At 41.8% G+C, this 14140-nt stretch overlaps 1 protein-coding gene across 6 annotated transcripts in view; it reads right to left on the bottom strand.

Annotated features, from left to right (window-relative positions):
* MROH2B (maestro heat like repeat family member 2B) overlaps nucleotides 1-14140 on the bottom strand; it is a 71690-nt gene that overhangs the window by 7961 nt on the left and 49589 nt on the right. For all 6 annotated transcript variants that reach the window (XM_019811451.3, XM_045037704.1, XM_019811443.3 and 3 more), the window contains 11 exons: nucleotides 12068-12203; nucleotides 11878-11973; nucleotides 11527-11616; nucleotides 11038-11158; nucleotides 8563-8660; nucleotides 5814-5966; nucleotides 3496-3653; nucleotides 2858-2984; nucleotides 2076-2263; nucleotides 636-776; nucleotides 202-316 (listed from right to left, as the gene is read on the bottom strand). In XM_019811451.3, the coding sequence (XP_019667010.2) occupies nucleotides 202-316; nucleotides 636-776; nucleotides 2076-2263; nucleotides 2858-2984; nucleotides 3496-3653; nucleotides 5814-5966; nucleotides 8563-8660; nucleotides 11038-11158; nucleotides 11527-11616; nucleotides 11878-11973; nucleotides 12068-12203 (1423 nt within the window). The remainder of the gene's footprint in view (nucleotides 1-201; nucleotides 317-635; nucleotides 777-2075; nucleotides 2264-2857; nucleotides 2985-3495; nucleotides 3654-5813; nucleotides 5967-8562; nucleotides 8661-11037; nucleotides 11159-11526; nucleotides 11617-11877; nucleotides 11974-12067; nucleotides 12204-14140) is intronic.

Raw genomic sequence — 14140 nt, 5'->3', positions numbered from 1 at the left:
TTTGGGTGAGTTCTTTTTCCTCTCTCGTTCCCTTCTCAGGTACTGTATTTCTGGCGGCGGCTGAATCTCAGTACTACCAAAGCTCTCCTGAAGGGCCCTCTTCTGTGGTTCCAGCTCCCACTGAACTGCTGACCCTAAGAGAAATGCCCCCAAGGGGACCCAGAGAGCCTGCTGGGCCGTGACATGACTGTTCTCTCTTGCCTCAGAGAAGAAAGCTGTGCCGGTTATCCGGTAGTTCTCCAAGGAGGAGGTGAGAGATGCAAACAGTTGCTCCATGATGTCTAGTATGACTCCATGTTGCCACAGCGCCATGCTCCTAGAAAATGCAAGGCTCCAATTGTAGCAGAGACTTTTTTCTTTCTAAACAACGGAGGAGATTTTAGTCTATTTCTCTCTCAGGGAAATAAATGATCTCAAAAGGAATGTTCCATGAAAGAGCACTAAGGATTTGGGCTCTTCCCACCGTCCCTTCCCATCTGCCTTTGCTCTTTCTTCCCTCTTTTTTCCCCGGACTAAGGATCCTCACAAGATCCTTGGTGAGTCCATTGCTTCCAGTAAAGTTGCCTACATGGCAGTTTTTACTCTGTTTTTAATTTTTCTCCTTTGTATCCAGTTCTCGAATGTCCACACATTACCTGGCCAGTGCACATACTCCTACATGGTGGGTACTGGGGCTGCTGAGAAGGGTCCATAAGTTGTCCCCCTCATCAGATTCCTTGGCAAGGCCCTCTTTCTTGGCTTGGGCTTGCACACACTTCAGAGTTGTGATTGAGAGCCTGAAGGAGACAGTGGGCACCACAAAAGTAAGTCAACCCCATACAGGGAGTTGTGAATCCCAAGTTCACTCTTTCTGTTCCCCACAAGGCTGCTTCACCCTGGATTAATGGATGTTGTGTGAGGGAAAAAACCAGACAGCCTGATCTCACACTTCAGTTTGGGGGCCAAAGGGGACACTGAGGTGATTTGGACCAGTAAATAATGCCACAAAATTTTGTTAACCTCTCATGAGAAAATAAAGCCCTAAAGATGGAAAGTGCCAAATACTGTATTTCACTGATTCTGAAACAGCCCTTCAGAAGCAGGATGCGGCTTGCAATGGATAGTGTGTTATGACAGTTGGCCAGACAGTGGTTGTGGTGTAGTTGTTATTACCAGTGCGTGCACACGAACATGCATGGATTTAGGCACGGTTGTTTATACTGTTGTCATTTTGGTAACATTGTGTTATTGGAACTACATGTGTTGGGTCTAACCGTTGTTTAAAATGTCTTTACAAAGTGGATTTGAGGGGTGCCTGGGTAGCTCAGTCTGTTAAGCGTCTGACTTCAGCTCAGGTCATGATCTCACAGTCTGTGAGTTTGAGCCCTGCGTCGGGCTCTGTGCTGACAGCTCAGAGCCTGGAGCCTGCTTTGGATTCTGTGTCTCCCTCTCTCTCTCCCCCTCCCCACTCACACTCTGTCCCTCAGAATGAATAAACGTGAAAAAAAAAAGATTAAAAAAAAAACTAAGGTGGATTTGACATTGGAATGAAAAGTTGTGCAAAAGGGCACAGAAACAGCGTTGTGATGTAGGATCAAAATGTGTATCTAATAATTCTCAAAGAGCTCTTTGAATAAATACATAGTAAAAAATTTAAAGTATAACAAAGCATTGATTCATGGCTTAATCAGGATTTTTTCTTTCTTTTCCAATAGTGCACAAAATAATTTTGCTTCCTTCAATTGGTGATATCTTAAATTCAATAAAATATGGTATTTATTTCTATTTTTCTTTTTTCCTTGGTGGCGTTGACTATCCCAGAATTCCAGCTTTCTTTGAAGGGTCTCAAAGAAAGAAAACAAATGGAGCAGAACAGGCTCTCTATGGAAGCAAACAGAGCTGCTATTCCTTGTTATGTGACCATTCTGGGCAACTGTACTGGGTACTGCTCAGGGAGGAAGAGCAACAGGGCTCAAGGGCAGTGTGGAGACTCGTTGCCTCATGGGTAGTTGAGGCCACGCCAGGAGGCATAGGCGTTGACTAACAGAGCCCCTCCTCCAGACAGCTCTGGCAGGCCCTCTGGCCTGGCCATTTACCTGCAGGGGTCTGCGGTCTGCTGCCGTTCTCCCTGTGGCATCACCCGCCGCCTGCGGCTGAAGGTGGAAGTGGGCATTTTCTGGCCCAGCGTGCAGCTGACCAACTTCAGGAGAAGAGTGAACACCTCCGGGTACAAGCTTGTGACAGGGGTGCCTGCCGATACCACTTCATACATAGCACAGGCCACCTGAGGGGAGAAAGGACTTCGTGGTCAAACAGGCTCCTTTCCTCCAAGGACATCTCCCTGGCCTGACCTTCAAGTTGTTTTCTCCCCAAAGGATTGCTTTCCAAGTTGACCACACTCATACTCAAAACGAAACGAAACGAAATGAAACGAAACGAAACGAAACAAAACAAAACACAAAAAATGCCAGAAAAGAGGGTGTATTTGTTTGGAAACTTCTCAGCTCATACTATGTTTCTCTCTCAGGACTGTTATGTTCGGCAACTCCAAACTCTAGGGGGCACCAGTCAGGTGAAATGAAATCTTTTCCAGCATTGAGGTCTTTCAAAGGGATGCTCTGGATATCTTAAGACTAATTTGTAAATACAGACCCACAGATTTTCTTTGGGATGATGAGAAATTTGCTTCTAAAAGTGATCAGCCACAGACAAAATTGCTGCCATAGTTTTCCAACTAACTCCAATTAACTGGAGCCGATTTAAAATCAGGGTATAAGAGGGGAAGAAGTATGATTAATGCTACATCACCAAGTTCCAGGTGGGGACAGACCACGGAGTGGGACACAATTCCAGGTATGCGATGGGTTGTCCAACTCACTGAAATCGCCTCCAGCCCAGCTACGTCATCTTCTAATTCATTCTCAAGTTTGTCTGTTAAGGCTCTCAAGAGCTTACCACTGGAGGCTGTGTTCTCAGCCAGAGCCTTCCACAATGTCTTTGTGTCCCTAGGGTGGTAAGCCAGGAAGCTGATAAGAAACAACTCTTTGGAATATGAGCTTTTTCATCTGTTCCCCTCTAAAACCACATTATGACTAATCAAAATTTCAAGGACAGATGGCGATGCTAACATGCCCGGAGATGATAAGGATGTGTTATTTAACAGTCCAGCATTCTGGACTTGGGTTACCGAGGTTTGTTAATGTCCTTTAAGGCACAAACCTCTCACATAGGTGAAATTCAAGGCAACCAGAAAGAAGAGAAATACTCATTTTCTAATATTCACTTATTCCTATGATGTATTTTTTTTAAAAAAGAAATCTTATCATATTAGGAGGATATGTATATGAAAAACACTTGGAAAAACATTATTTATGATTCAAACACCATTTTTGAACTTATCATTTAGGTGAGATGTTCTCAACCTTTCTTTTTACTCTCTTTCTCTCAAACCACAAATTCTTCCTCAGTGCGGATTAACATTTCCTGGGAGAAGGAATGAGCTCGGTTAGAATCTACCTGTCAAAGGGCAGAGGCTTCTGTAAAAGGTTAGCAACAACCGCATCCATGTGAAAGCTGGCTATCTGAGAGATGGCTTCCAGCATAAACCGAAAACTTTCTTCCTTTTGTCTGAGGACTGGCATGTGATAGTAAATCATGTTCAAGATCTCCAACAGCTAAAAAAAAAAAAAGTCCAAATCAAACATTAAATTGCCATTTTCCCTCTACTATATGGCTTAGGACACATATAGTCAGCATATTAATCATGGGTAGTTGATGAATTATATAATAATGTTAGAAACACTAGTTAATTCTATGCATGGCCTATCTCCTACTCACGAGGGCTGTAGGTATATTGGGTATTTATTCCTAAGTCAATGTAGCAAATATTTAGTGAAAGACTGCATTATGCCAAGTGTTGTGCTAGGCATTGTGGGGGATTTACCAAAGAGGAATACGATGTAGCCCTTTCTCAAAAGGAAAGAATGTTCTAAGAAAGAATACCTGCCATATATCCAAAGGCCTGTGTGCCAGGCAGTATATGGCAAATGGTACACAAGAGGTTCACAAGATTGTGAGGGAACCCAGAAGTAACTGAGGTCACTTTGGAGGGACACCTGATGTGGGTCTTGAAGGATATATAGAAATTTCAAAAGGCAAGGTGGGGATGGTGGGGAAAGTCATCCTCATCCCAAAGAAGAATATAGATAAAGATGTAAAATAAAAAAGCATGATAATGGATGAAGCACAAAAGATTTTTAGAGCAGTGGAAGTATTCTGTATGTTACTGCAATGGTGGATATGTGCAATTATACGTTTGTCAATACCAACAGTTAACTTTAAGGGAAACTGTGGACTTTGAGTGATAATAATGTGTTGATGTAGATTCATCGATTGTAACAAATGTACCACCATGTTGTAGGATGTTGATGGTAAGGGAGGATACATGTGTGTGGGGAGAGGAGGTACAGGGCTCTATGCCCAATTTTGCTGTGAGCCTAAAACTGCTCTAAAATATATATATATATATATATATATATATATATATATATATATATACACACACACACTAGCATGAGAGCATGGGCCCAAGCAAATATGGAAAACATTTCTGGAACAAGAGAATGGTCCAGTTTGGAACACAGAGAAAATGAGGGTAAGAGAAGATAACTTGACAGAAAAGATGAAGCCAGATCCTAGAGAACACTGAAGGTCACCTTCCAAATTTGGATGTGAATCTGTGGGCAGCAGGAAATGATATTATACATTTGGATTTTTGATGTGGAGAAGGGCATATCTATCTGCTAGTAGCTTTGCTTCTAGTAGCTATTTCTCTTGTTTATTTTGGATAGATATTTTTAGGTTAAACATGACATTTACTCTGAATTAAAATTCTTTAAACATAAATATCTGGCAAATATGATTACCACAGAGTCCCATTAGGGGAGGATTTAGGTCCCTATTGCTCCCTTTTAATGCCAAACACACAAATACAACAACATTCCAAATTTATGAACCTTTGATCTTCCCATGTCCAGTATAATGCCTGCCACATAGTACACACTCAGTAAATTTTTTAAAAAACTGATTGGAGAGTAATTAACACAGAAATAATTTCTAAAGGTCATACTTTGGAGAATTCTTTAATTTAGGGTGGTTGACTCCGGGACATGGGCACCATAACTTCTTTCACCTATAGGAGGTGCCTTCATTGAGTTAAAGATTCTCTTCCTCCTTATTAATCTTTGAATTGCCTGAATTTTGTGTCCAACCTCAAGAGACAGGCTAGAGCATCCCCATTTGGAGCTCTTAAGCAAGCTTCCTGAGCTCAAATCCTTTTCACTCTGACTAACTCTCCAGCTGGGAGTAAGGACTAAGGACTTTCCCTCAATCGGTTCTTCAATGACACCTTCCTTACCAGAAAACAAACCCCAAGGTGTGTGGAAGAGAAGCCTGAAGAGAGGCAGTGGAATTAGAAACTCTACTGATCCTCAGTGGTCATCCCAAAGGTGATCCACACAGTCACCCTCATCCTTATAGATCTAACAGTCCAGTTTTCCAGAATCCAAATGCCCTTGGTTCAGAGCTGCTGTCTCTAGCCAAAGAGTGACAGTTGGGAAAGATTTTTTGATCACAGACTAGAGAGGCAATTGAGACAGGCTGAGACAACATGAGCCTGGTTGTTAATACACAAGTTGGGTCTCTGCTGAGGCCTCCTGAGGCTATGCATGCTCTTGCTTATTTCCCAACAGAGGACAAACTGGGAAGTAGCAATCAACTTGGCATTTCAGAAGTGTTAGAATTCTGCTCGATGGCCAAACTGGCTGTCAGTTCACCTGTTCTTCCAAAGCAGCTCCCTGCTCCTTCAGGGCAGCAACCATCCATATGCCACAGGCCTTTGTACAGGTGGGGTTAAGGGTCTCCAGACCATCCAGGGTTTCCTCCAGGAACATTAGAATTTCTTCATTTGGGATGAGTTTACTGACAATCTGAGAATGTACCCAGAAAGATTCATGTTATCAATCATCTCACTTCATACAACATGCTGCTACTGTTGTTTTAAGATATTGGAAACCACTGGAATTTCCAAACAGCACATGATTAGAACTATAGAAACTACTGAAACAGATAGAGACAATACCCTACAACCTCTAGGTAAACTTTTCCTACAGTTGCCCTTTTATCATTTTATATTTATTGAATCCCAAGCCTCATGAAGCGATTTCTTCTCCAAACTTCTAGTGTACTCCACAAGGGAAAAATAATGTATAAATTTTGTATAACAATTTATTTGATATAAATTACTTCAGCATACATTTCATATATCACAGAAATATGTCTTGGGTATGCCAAAGAATAGCTAAGGCTTGGGAATTTAGGAAAGTCTATCACCAGGTACTAAGTGCCATGCTGAATAACAGGTGCCTCACAGTTTCCATAAAAGTATGAATTGTTATGATTCCTGTCTTTTACTCTTTCATGTTTCAAAATTAAGAGTAGCCAAAAGTTCTAGAAAATAAAAACTTTGCAATTTGGTCTCTAAGTACAAGAACTATACAGAATGGGTGATAGCAGTGTGTGAGTATGAGTGTGCATGCGTGTGTGTGTGTGTGTGTGTGTGTGAACACATATGCATGCGTGCATGAGTCCTAATGAAAGAGCAGGCAGGCAGGTGAAAAGTTAGCAGTTTGAATGAATTCCAGGAACATTGTCTGGGGCTTTAACCAAGCAAGATGGTTGTGATTATGAGTTTGTAGGTATGAAGACATTACTCTTTACAACTGACTTCCCTCTGCATTAAGTGACCTGATGATTGATATTTAATAGTAATGTTCTTGAAAGGAAATGAGTCCCTTTTCATGAATAGTTGCATGTCTCAACCAGTTTCTGAGTCATTTTTGTTCCAAGATCAAGGGACCAGACTGCCGCATCTGTTCTATGTAACACGAAATACCTGCTTGGGCTCCAAACTCAATGGTTATCTGTTTTTTTCCTCATATTGGTATGGATGATGGTTTAGCAGGAAAGGAAGGAGGGGAACTCATGTTTTTGGGTACTTATCATGCATCAGACACTTTCTTAGGCATTTGACCTATGTTTCCTCCGTGCCCCTCAACTGGCCTCTCTCCCTTATTCTGGACACTTTCTTGTTGTTTCTGCTGCTGTCACTTTAGTCCAAGCCACCTCCTTGTAGTTTCCTCCAAACTGACCTCATTAATTTCACTCCTGCTGGCCTGTATTGTAGTATGAACACAGCAGCCAGATGACCCTCTGAAATAGAAGTCTGATCACGTTCCTTCTTGCAGGAACACACCTAGCCCGTACAGGGCTTGTGCAAATTAGGAAAAGACACCTGTCCTCAAGACAGTTCACTTCTCTCTGTAAGTATATGGTCATAATGACTGATTTTGTTGGACCTTTTACTGCCATCTGTGGATAACTACCTTAAAATACATAAATATCTACAATGTTTACATTAGGAATGATGCTGCCTCACATGAAGAGGCCCTTGTGCATTTCATATCTGGCACAATTGGACATAGTGCCCCGACTTATGCTCAAAACCCGGTGCTGGCTTTTATTTCCAACTGGAGTAAAAGTCAAAGTCTTTGGAGCATCTGGGTGGCTCAGTCAGTTAAGCATCTGACTCTTGGTTTTGGCTCAGGTCATGATCTCAAGGTTCATGAGTTTGAGCCCCACATCTGCATTGTCAGTGCAGAGTCTGCTTGAGTTTCTCTGTCTCCCTCTCTCTTTCTCTGCCCCTCCCCAACTCGCGCTGTCTCTATCTCTCTCAAAATAAGTAAATAAACTAAAAAAAAAAAAAGTCAAAGTCTTTAACAAGACCTGGAAGGCAATTGAACCATTACTGAGCTATCTCTTGGATCTCACTACCTCCTTCTTTCTCTACCTCAGGGCCTCTGTACTTGCTTTCTCCTCTGCCTGGAATGTTCTTTTCCTTCGGTCTTCATGGTCTCCCCTTCACAGTGGCCTTTTCTAGGAAATCACCCCTCCCTTACTCTCTATTCCCTTACTTGACTATATTTTTCTCAATTATCACTACCTGACATATTTATTTGGCTGACTCCATCCACCAGGATACAAGGTCATCCAGGGCAGGCATTTTGTCTTTTTCTATTCTTAGAGCCTAGAACAAAGTCTGGCATATGATAGGTGCACAGAACATAGTAGGCGAATGCATAAATGATTAAATAAATGAATGAATTCATTGACCAATTCTCAGAACAACTCTGAGAGGTAGGATATGCATTTCTTTTTAAGATGAGGAGAATGGGTTTCAAGCAGTGCACACAGAATGCGTTCAATAGACTCCAAAGCTCTTGTTTCTTCTACTCCACTCCACTGCCTCCCTTACCCTGAAGAATCTTGGTTCACAATATTTCTCAGAGAATGAAATATAAGCAGCAGGTGTTGACTGGGCACATGCACCCCGGGTTAATGCATGATAGCCTAAAAGGATGGCTAGACCACTGCTCTCCTTGGTGGTGGGGCATACACAGCTTACTTATTTGGAAATCAACCCAAAACTATCTTTACATCCCTTGGCCAGTCCTCCATATCTATTACCTTTGCTATTTTGGAAGAAATCTTGATCTGGACCTGTACATCATCACACTGCAGCCCTTCCTGCAAATCCTGCAGTCTTTCCACCTCTGGGTGAATGCCTAAAATCCACAAGGGGGGACATAGGCAAGAGTTTAAAGACCTGATGGGGTTGAAGAGGTTGGGCATATTGAAAGGGCAGGCGTAAAAGCAAACACGCACAGGTGGTTTAGTACCATGCTAAATACTCTGCATACAATGATCTCATCTATTACTCATAAACATCATCTGAGGTAGACACTCCTGTTTTTGCAGATGAGAACGATGAGACAGAAAGGTATAAAGTCATTTGGCCATGGTTATCTAGCGACTAAAAATAGCAGAGTCAGAATTTGAACCCTGGTCTGTCTGACATCGGTGCCTAGGCTCTGACTACTCTGCTATGCTGCTCTCTCTGTTGGAGTTCCATTTTGCAGTGAGCCACTTTGGGGAAAATGGAAAGGTAACTATTGCAATAAAAACATCAGCAACTCTGCAAATGATTGTTGGAATCAATTTATAAACCCAGACCTAAGCAGTAACGATTTTCTGCTTGTTGTTTGAATGTATAGTAATTGTGGAAACTATCACCTAAACCATTTTGTGGCGGGCATCCCAGCCCAACAGAACACACATGGACTTTGGAGTCAGACAGACCTGAGCTCACAGCCCAGCTCCACTACTTGCTGGAATGAGTACATTTCTTTCTTTTTTTTGAAAAGTTTTTTGAAGTTTATTTATTTTGAGAGAGAGAGAGAATGAGAGGGGCAGAAAGCGAGGGAGAGAGAATCCCAAGCAGGCTCCCCACTGTCAGTGCAGAGCCCAATGTGGGGCTTGATCCCATGAACCATGAGATCATAACCTGAGCCGAAATCAAGAGTCATACACTTAGCCAACTGAGCCATCCAGGCGCACGGCGGATGGCTATGTTTCTTAACTTCAGGTCTCTTCATCTCAAAACTGATTATTAAATGGGTATTTAATTTAGCATCACACTTGTTACTTGTATTCAACGGGTGTTTCATAATCATATTCTTTCTCTCTGCCATGCTTATTCGATCCATTGAGGAAAAGAGTTAAAGTAAATAATGAAGTATGGGATTTTTTTTTTATTAACAAAGAGTACTTGAGAACCTGAATTTTGCATGTTTCAGGAAAATAAAGTACACTAAAGGAAGAATAGGTAGAACAATAATAGAGTTGAAATTCCTATCTTCCTACGAGGTTCCTCTCTGGTACGTTTCTTCTCTTCCTGGGATGGCCTCTTAGTTCTTACCTCCTTAACTCATTTTTTATTTTGTGGCTTGGTACAAGCATATATCCTTAGTGGATTATCTTCCCATACCCCAAGGGACTTTCATACCTAGTTTGACTCTGTTGAACATTATTTTTTCTTCTCCACTGACTAACCACCCCTCCTCCCCCAAGCCAAATCCCACCTTTTAGTTTTAACACATTTTTTATATGAATTTTACAGTTGTAGTATCTCTGTGTCTCCAGCATCAGAGAAATGCTTGAAACATGGAAAGTGCTTAATAAACATTTTCTGAGTACTTAAAAGAAAGAGAGTGGAACACAGGTGTGAGATGGCATTAAAACTTAGACCCACAACCCCGCAAGTAACCCTCAGTTTGTTCTCCATATTTATGAATCTCTTCTGTTTTGTCCCCCTCCCGGTTTTTATATTATTTTTGTTTCCCTTCCCTTATGTTCATCTTTTTGTCATATGATTTTTTGTGGGAGGGGGGATGGGCTAAATGGGTAAGGGGCACTAAGGAATATACTCCTGAAATCATTGTTGCATTATATGCTAACTAATTTGGATGTAAATTTTAAAAAAATAATTAAAACTTAGACCCATGGTCCTGGCTGTGCCTGGGCTGTACAGAACTGCGCATGTGCAGTGCAAGGCCATCCTCTGTGAAGCCACTGCTGGTTGAACCTGGACCTGAGGCCCTGCTTGTTGGTTTCAGCCCGAGATTGAGGTTTTAAAATTCCTTACCTTTCCTGATATTGACACTCCACATGTACTTGGAGAGCAGAGTTTCTGTTCTGGAAGTTGGAAAAACCTCCACAAAGTTGTCTCTCTTAGAGAACTTTAGTAATAGTGCTATTTCTTCCTGAAGAAAACCTTGTGATAGAAGAAGCATTGCTAATACGCCAAAGTGCTCAGTGATTTAAACTGGACACTCTCAAAACATTTTCACCTACCCCAATGGACCTTTATAATGCATCTGTGTCATTATCTTTATTTCTAAAAATAGCAAAAAACAGAGCCATTGGGGAAAAAAGATCCAAAAGAGAGACAAATCCTATACATAATTAATGCATTAGAATGCCGAAACGACTGAACAGCGGAAAGAGAGGGACAGAGAGACATCGATGAACAAAGAGGAAAACTGAGAACAAAAGAAAACAGGTATCTGCTCTTCATTTGTGGGTTTCTCATCTTTCCCTCACCTTTTATACAGAACAGACCAATCGTGGAGCTGGCAGCTGCTTGACGGATGGTGGGCAGGGTGTCACAGGAGTGAGGAGCCAGGAGGCCGAGGAGTGAGCCGATCTTAAAGTGTTCTGGAGCCTGGAGGATAAAGGAGATGGGGCGCAAGGTGATGGGGAGGCTTGACATCCCAGGATATTCCCAACAACACTGGAGATGAAGTCCCTTATTTTCCCCCTAAAGGTCCTTAGAATGAAATTGAATCTTGGACTTTCCCTTTAAGGGCAGTGGGAAAGTGAGCCGGCAAGCATGTAAAGGCAGCCAGATAGTTTAATCCTAGTGTCCTTGCCTCACTCTGGGGTCAGGCGACACCTCTCAGGTGCTTCTCTGGAAAGCACTCCATTCTGGGACTGGAGATCCATCATGCACAAGTTTGGAATTCCAGAGGCCTCAGCTGATCCCTACTGTCAGCAAAGGATGAAATCTATTCACTGCTGGAGATTACTTACCTCCACATCATTTGTCAGCACTTGTGCGGTGATCTGGAAGGCTCTTTCTCTTTCCCAGTCTTTGTGTGAAACAAGCCACATTCGGAGAAGCTGTTGGTCAAAGAATAAATGTCCTTTCCTTAGCACTCCTCATATTCACTCATTCTCATTCTCTGGCTCCTGCTGTCTCTGCCTCTTCTGTAACGGTGCTCACCTCCCACAAACAATTTTAAGAGGACTGGCCCTATGTGGTGGGTTAAATGGGTCAGGCTGGACATCTCCCTGGGAAGAGGATGAGGTAGAGTCTGGAGTGTCACCTTGCAGCACAGATGAGGGGATGTGGGAATCAGTTTGAGCAGTGGCCCTACTCACATTGAACATTTCTTGACAGTCCTCCGCTTTCACATTATCCCACATCATGGTCCTCAGCAGCCTTCCCAGAGCATCCATGGATCGTTCGTAGAGAAACTGAAATCCAAAGTGAGCATGAGTGTCAGGCTTCGGCAGGAGAGTAGAGTCTCAATGTAGTTCTTGATTTTACTCAGGCCTCACCCCCACGTACATGGATGTGCTCCTTGTCCTTATCTGTTTCGCCTTCGTCTTTGAGTTTTTCCAGAGGTGGAAGGGGAAGCAGCCTCCGAATAGTCTCTTCAAGAATATTGAGATGGTCATTTAGTGAGAGCTGAGGCTTCAGTTTGCTGAAACGAGAACCATGTAGAGGGATGGACGTTAGGATGACAAACAAAACATAGCCCGGAAGAGTACCCAAGAACTGCCAACCATACCTGAAGGGGTCAGATATGTTTGCCGACGTGTTGGAATGTCGAGGGAGGTGGTGACAGAAGCAGGGAGAGGTTGGGCACATGGAATCAGACTGTACTGGCGTGCATAGTCAACATGCCTCATTTCTAATTTATTAGAGTGATGAACAAATCGTCCCTAGCTTTGTGGTATTTAATCCCTTATTACATGATCTGTGGTAACATTAACCCACTTGTTTTTTCTAGTGCTCATGGGTTGTGTGTGTGTGTGTGTGTGTGTGTTGGGTGGGGGGAATTCTAAATTTGGAGCAGTGATTTTTATCCATTTCATATGTCTTCTCAGGTTATAACTGGTGTCACACATATTATAGGTACTCATGAATGTACCTAGAGTAATGACATTGTAATCATCCTTCCTTCCCCCTCCCTTCCTCCCTCCTTTCTATTCTCCTTCCTTTCCTTCCTTCATTCCCTTCTTTCTTTCTTTCAGGTATTTACTATAAACATCACGAAGGTATGAGCCTAGACATAACGTGGAAAAATGTAAATGTTCGATAAACATGAAAATCCCCATTTATTATTTAATAAATGTAAATCAAGACAATAAAATGCCACTTGTCAGCTACCAAATTAGCAAAGAAATTGAAAATGATGACATGGTTGGGGCAGGGTGAAACTGGTTCTCTCACAGGGGAATAAAAGTCAGTACCAGCTGGGGCAGGTCAATTGAAAGTGTTAAATATGTTGAACAGTCTTTTCATCTTTATTGTCTGGCTGACTTAAAAAAAAATCAACTTATTGAGGCAAAATGTATGCACAACAAGCTGCATCCAGTTAAAAGTGTGCAATTAAATGGGTTTTGCACCCATGAAACCACCACTATAATCAATATAGAACACCTAGATTTTTCCTTATGCCCCTTTACAGTTCATCTCTTCCTTCACTCTAGCCCCTGAAAACCGATTGGTTTTCAGTCATTAGAGATTGGTTTGCCAGTTCTATAAGTGTGCTGTCCAAATGAGGGTAGTCTCTAGTGACAGGCAGCTATCCAATACCTGAGTTGTGGCTAGACTGAATTAAGACATGCTGTAATTCTAAAACGCACTGGATTTTGAAGATTTTGTATGAAAAATCATGTAAATTATCTCATTACATTTGTTAAATATCAAATACACGTTGAAATGATAATATACTGAATATATCGGATTAAGTAAAATTATTATTAAAATTAATGTTTCTTTTCACTCTTTTAAAAGTGGCTACCAGAAAATTTTAAGTGACATATGTGACTTGCATTATATTTCTACTTGACATTATTTTAGTGCCTAGCTAACTTTTAGTTTATCTTCCACATTTATTTATCTGAGCTTTCTTCAAACTTCACGTATCTTTGTAAACATGGCAACCTGTGCCTTCTCTTAGTTGCTTCTTGCTACAGTTTAGCAGATTATGTGGGTATGTTTTTGCATCTATTTTCCCCAGTATACAAGGCCATATTTTGTTAATGGTTATCTTTTTTGAATCTAGCTCAATGCCTGGTACATGGATGACATTGAATACTACTTATTGAACTAAATTGTCAACTTTTATAATTAAAAGTTCAGAGAGCACTTTTTGCATAAAGTGCTCACCAAAATATTATTTATAGTTTTTATTTTTTAATGTTTTATTTATTCTTGAGAGAGAGAGAGAGAGAGAGAGAGACAGACAGAGAGACAGAGCATGAGCAGGAGAGGGGCAGAGCGAGAGAGGGACATAGAATCCAAAGCAGGATCCAGGCTCTGAGCTGTCAGCACAGAGCCCAACGCAGGGGTCGAACTCACAATCCGTGAGATCATGACCTGAAGTCTGATGCTCAACCAGCTGAGCCACCC

The sequence above is a fragment of the Felis catus genome, chromosome A1 (genome assembly GCF_018350175.1).
Source record: "Felis catus isolate Fca126 chromosome A1, F.catus_Fca126_mat1.0, whole genome shotgun sequence".
Lineage (NCBI taxonomy): Eukaryota > Metazoa > Chordata > Mammalia > Carnivora > Felidae > Felis > Felis catus.
Note: the sequence above shows the minus strand (reverse complement) of the source record. Positions and strands in the feature narration are given on the sequence as shown.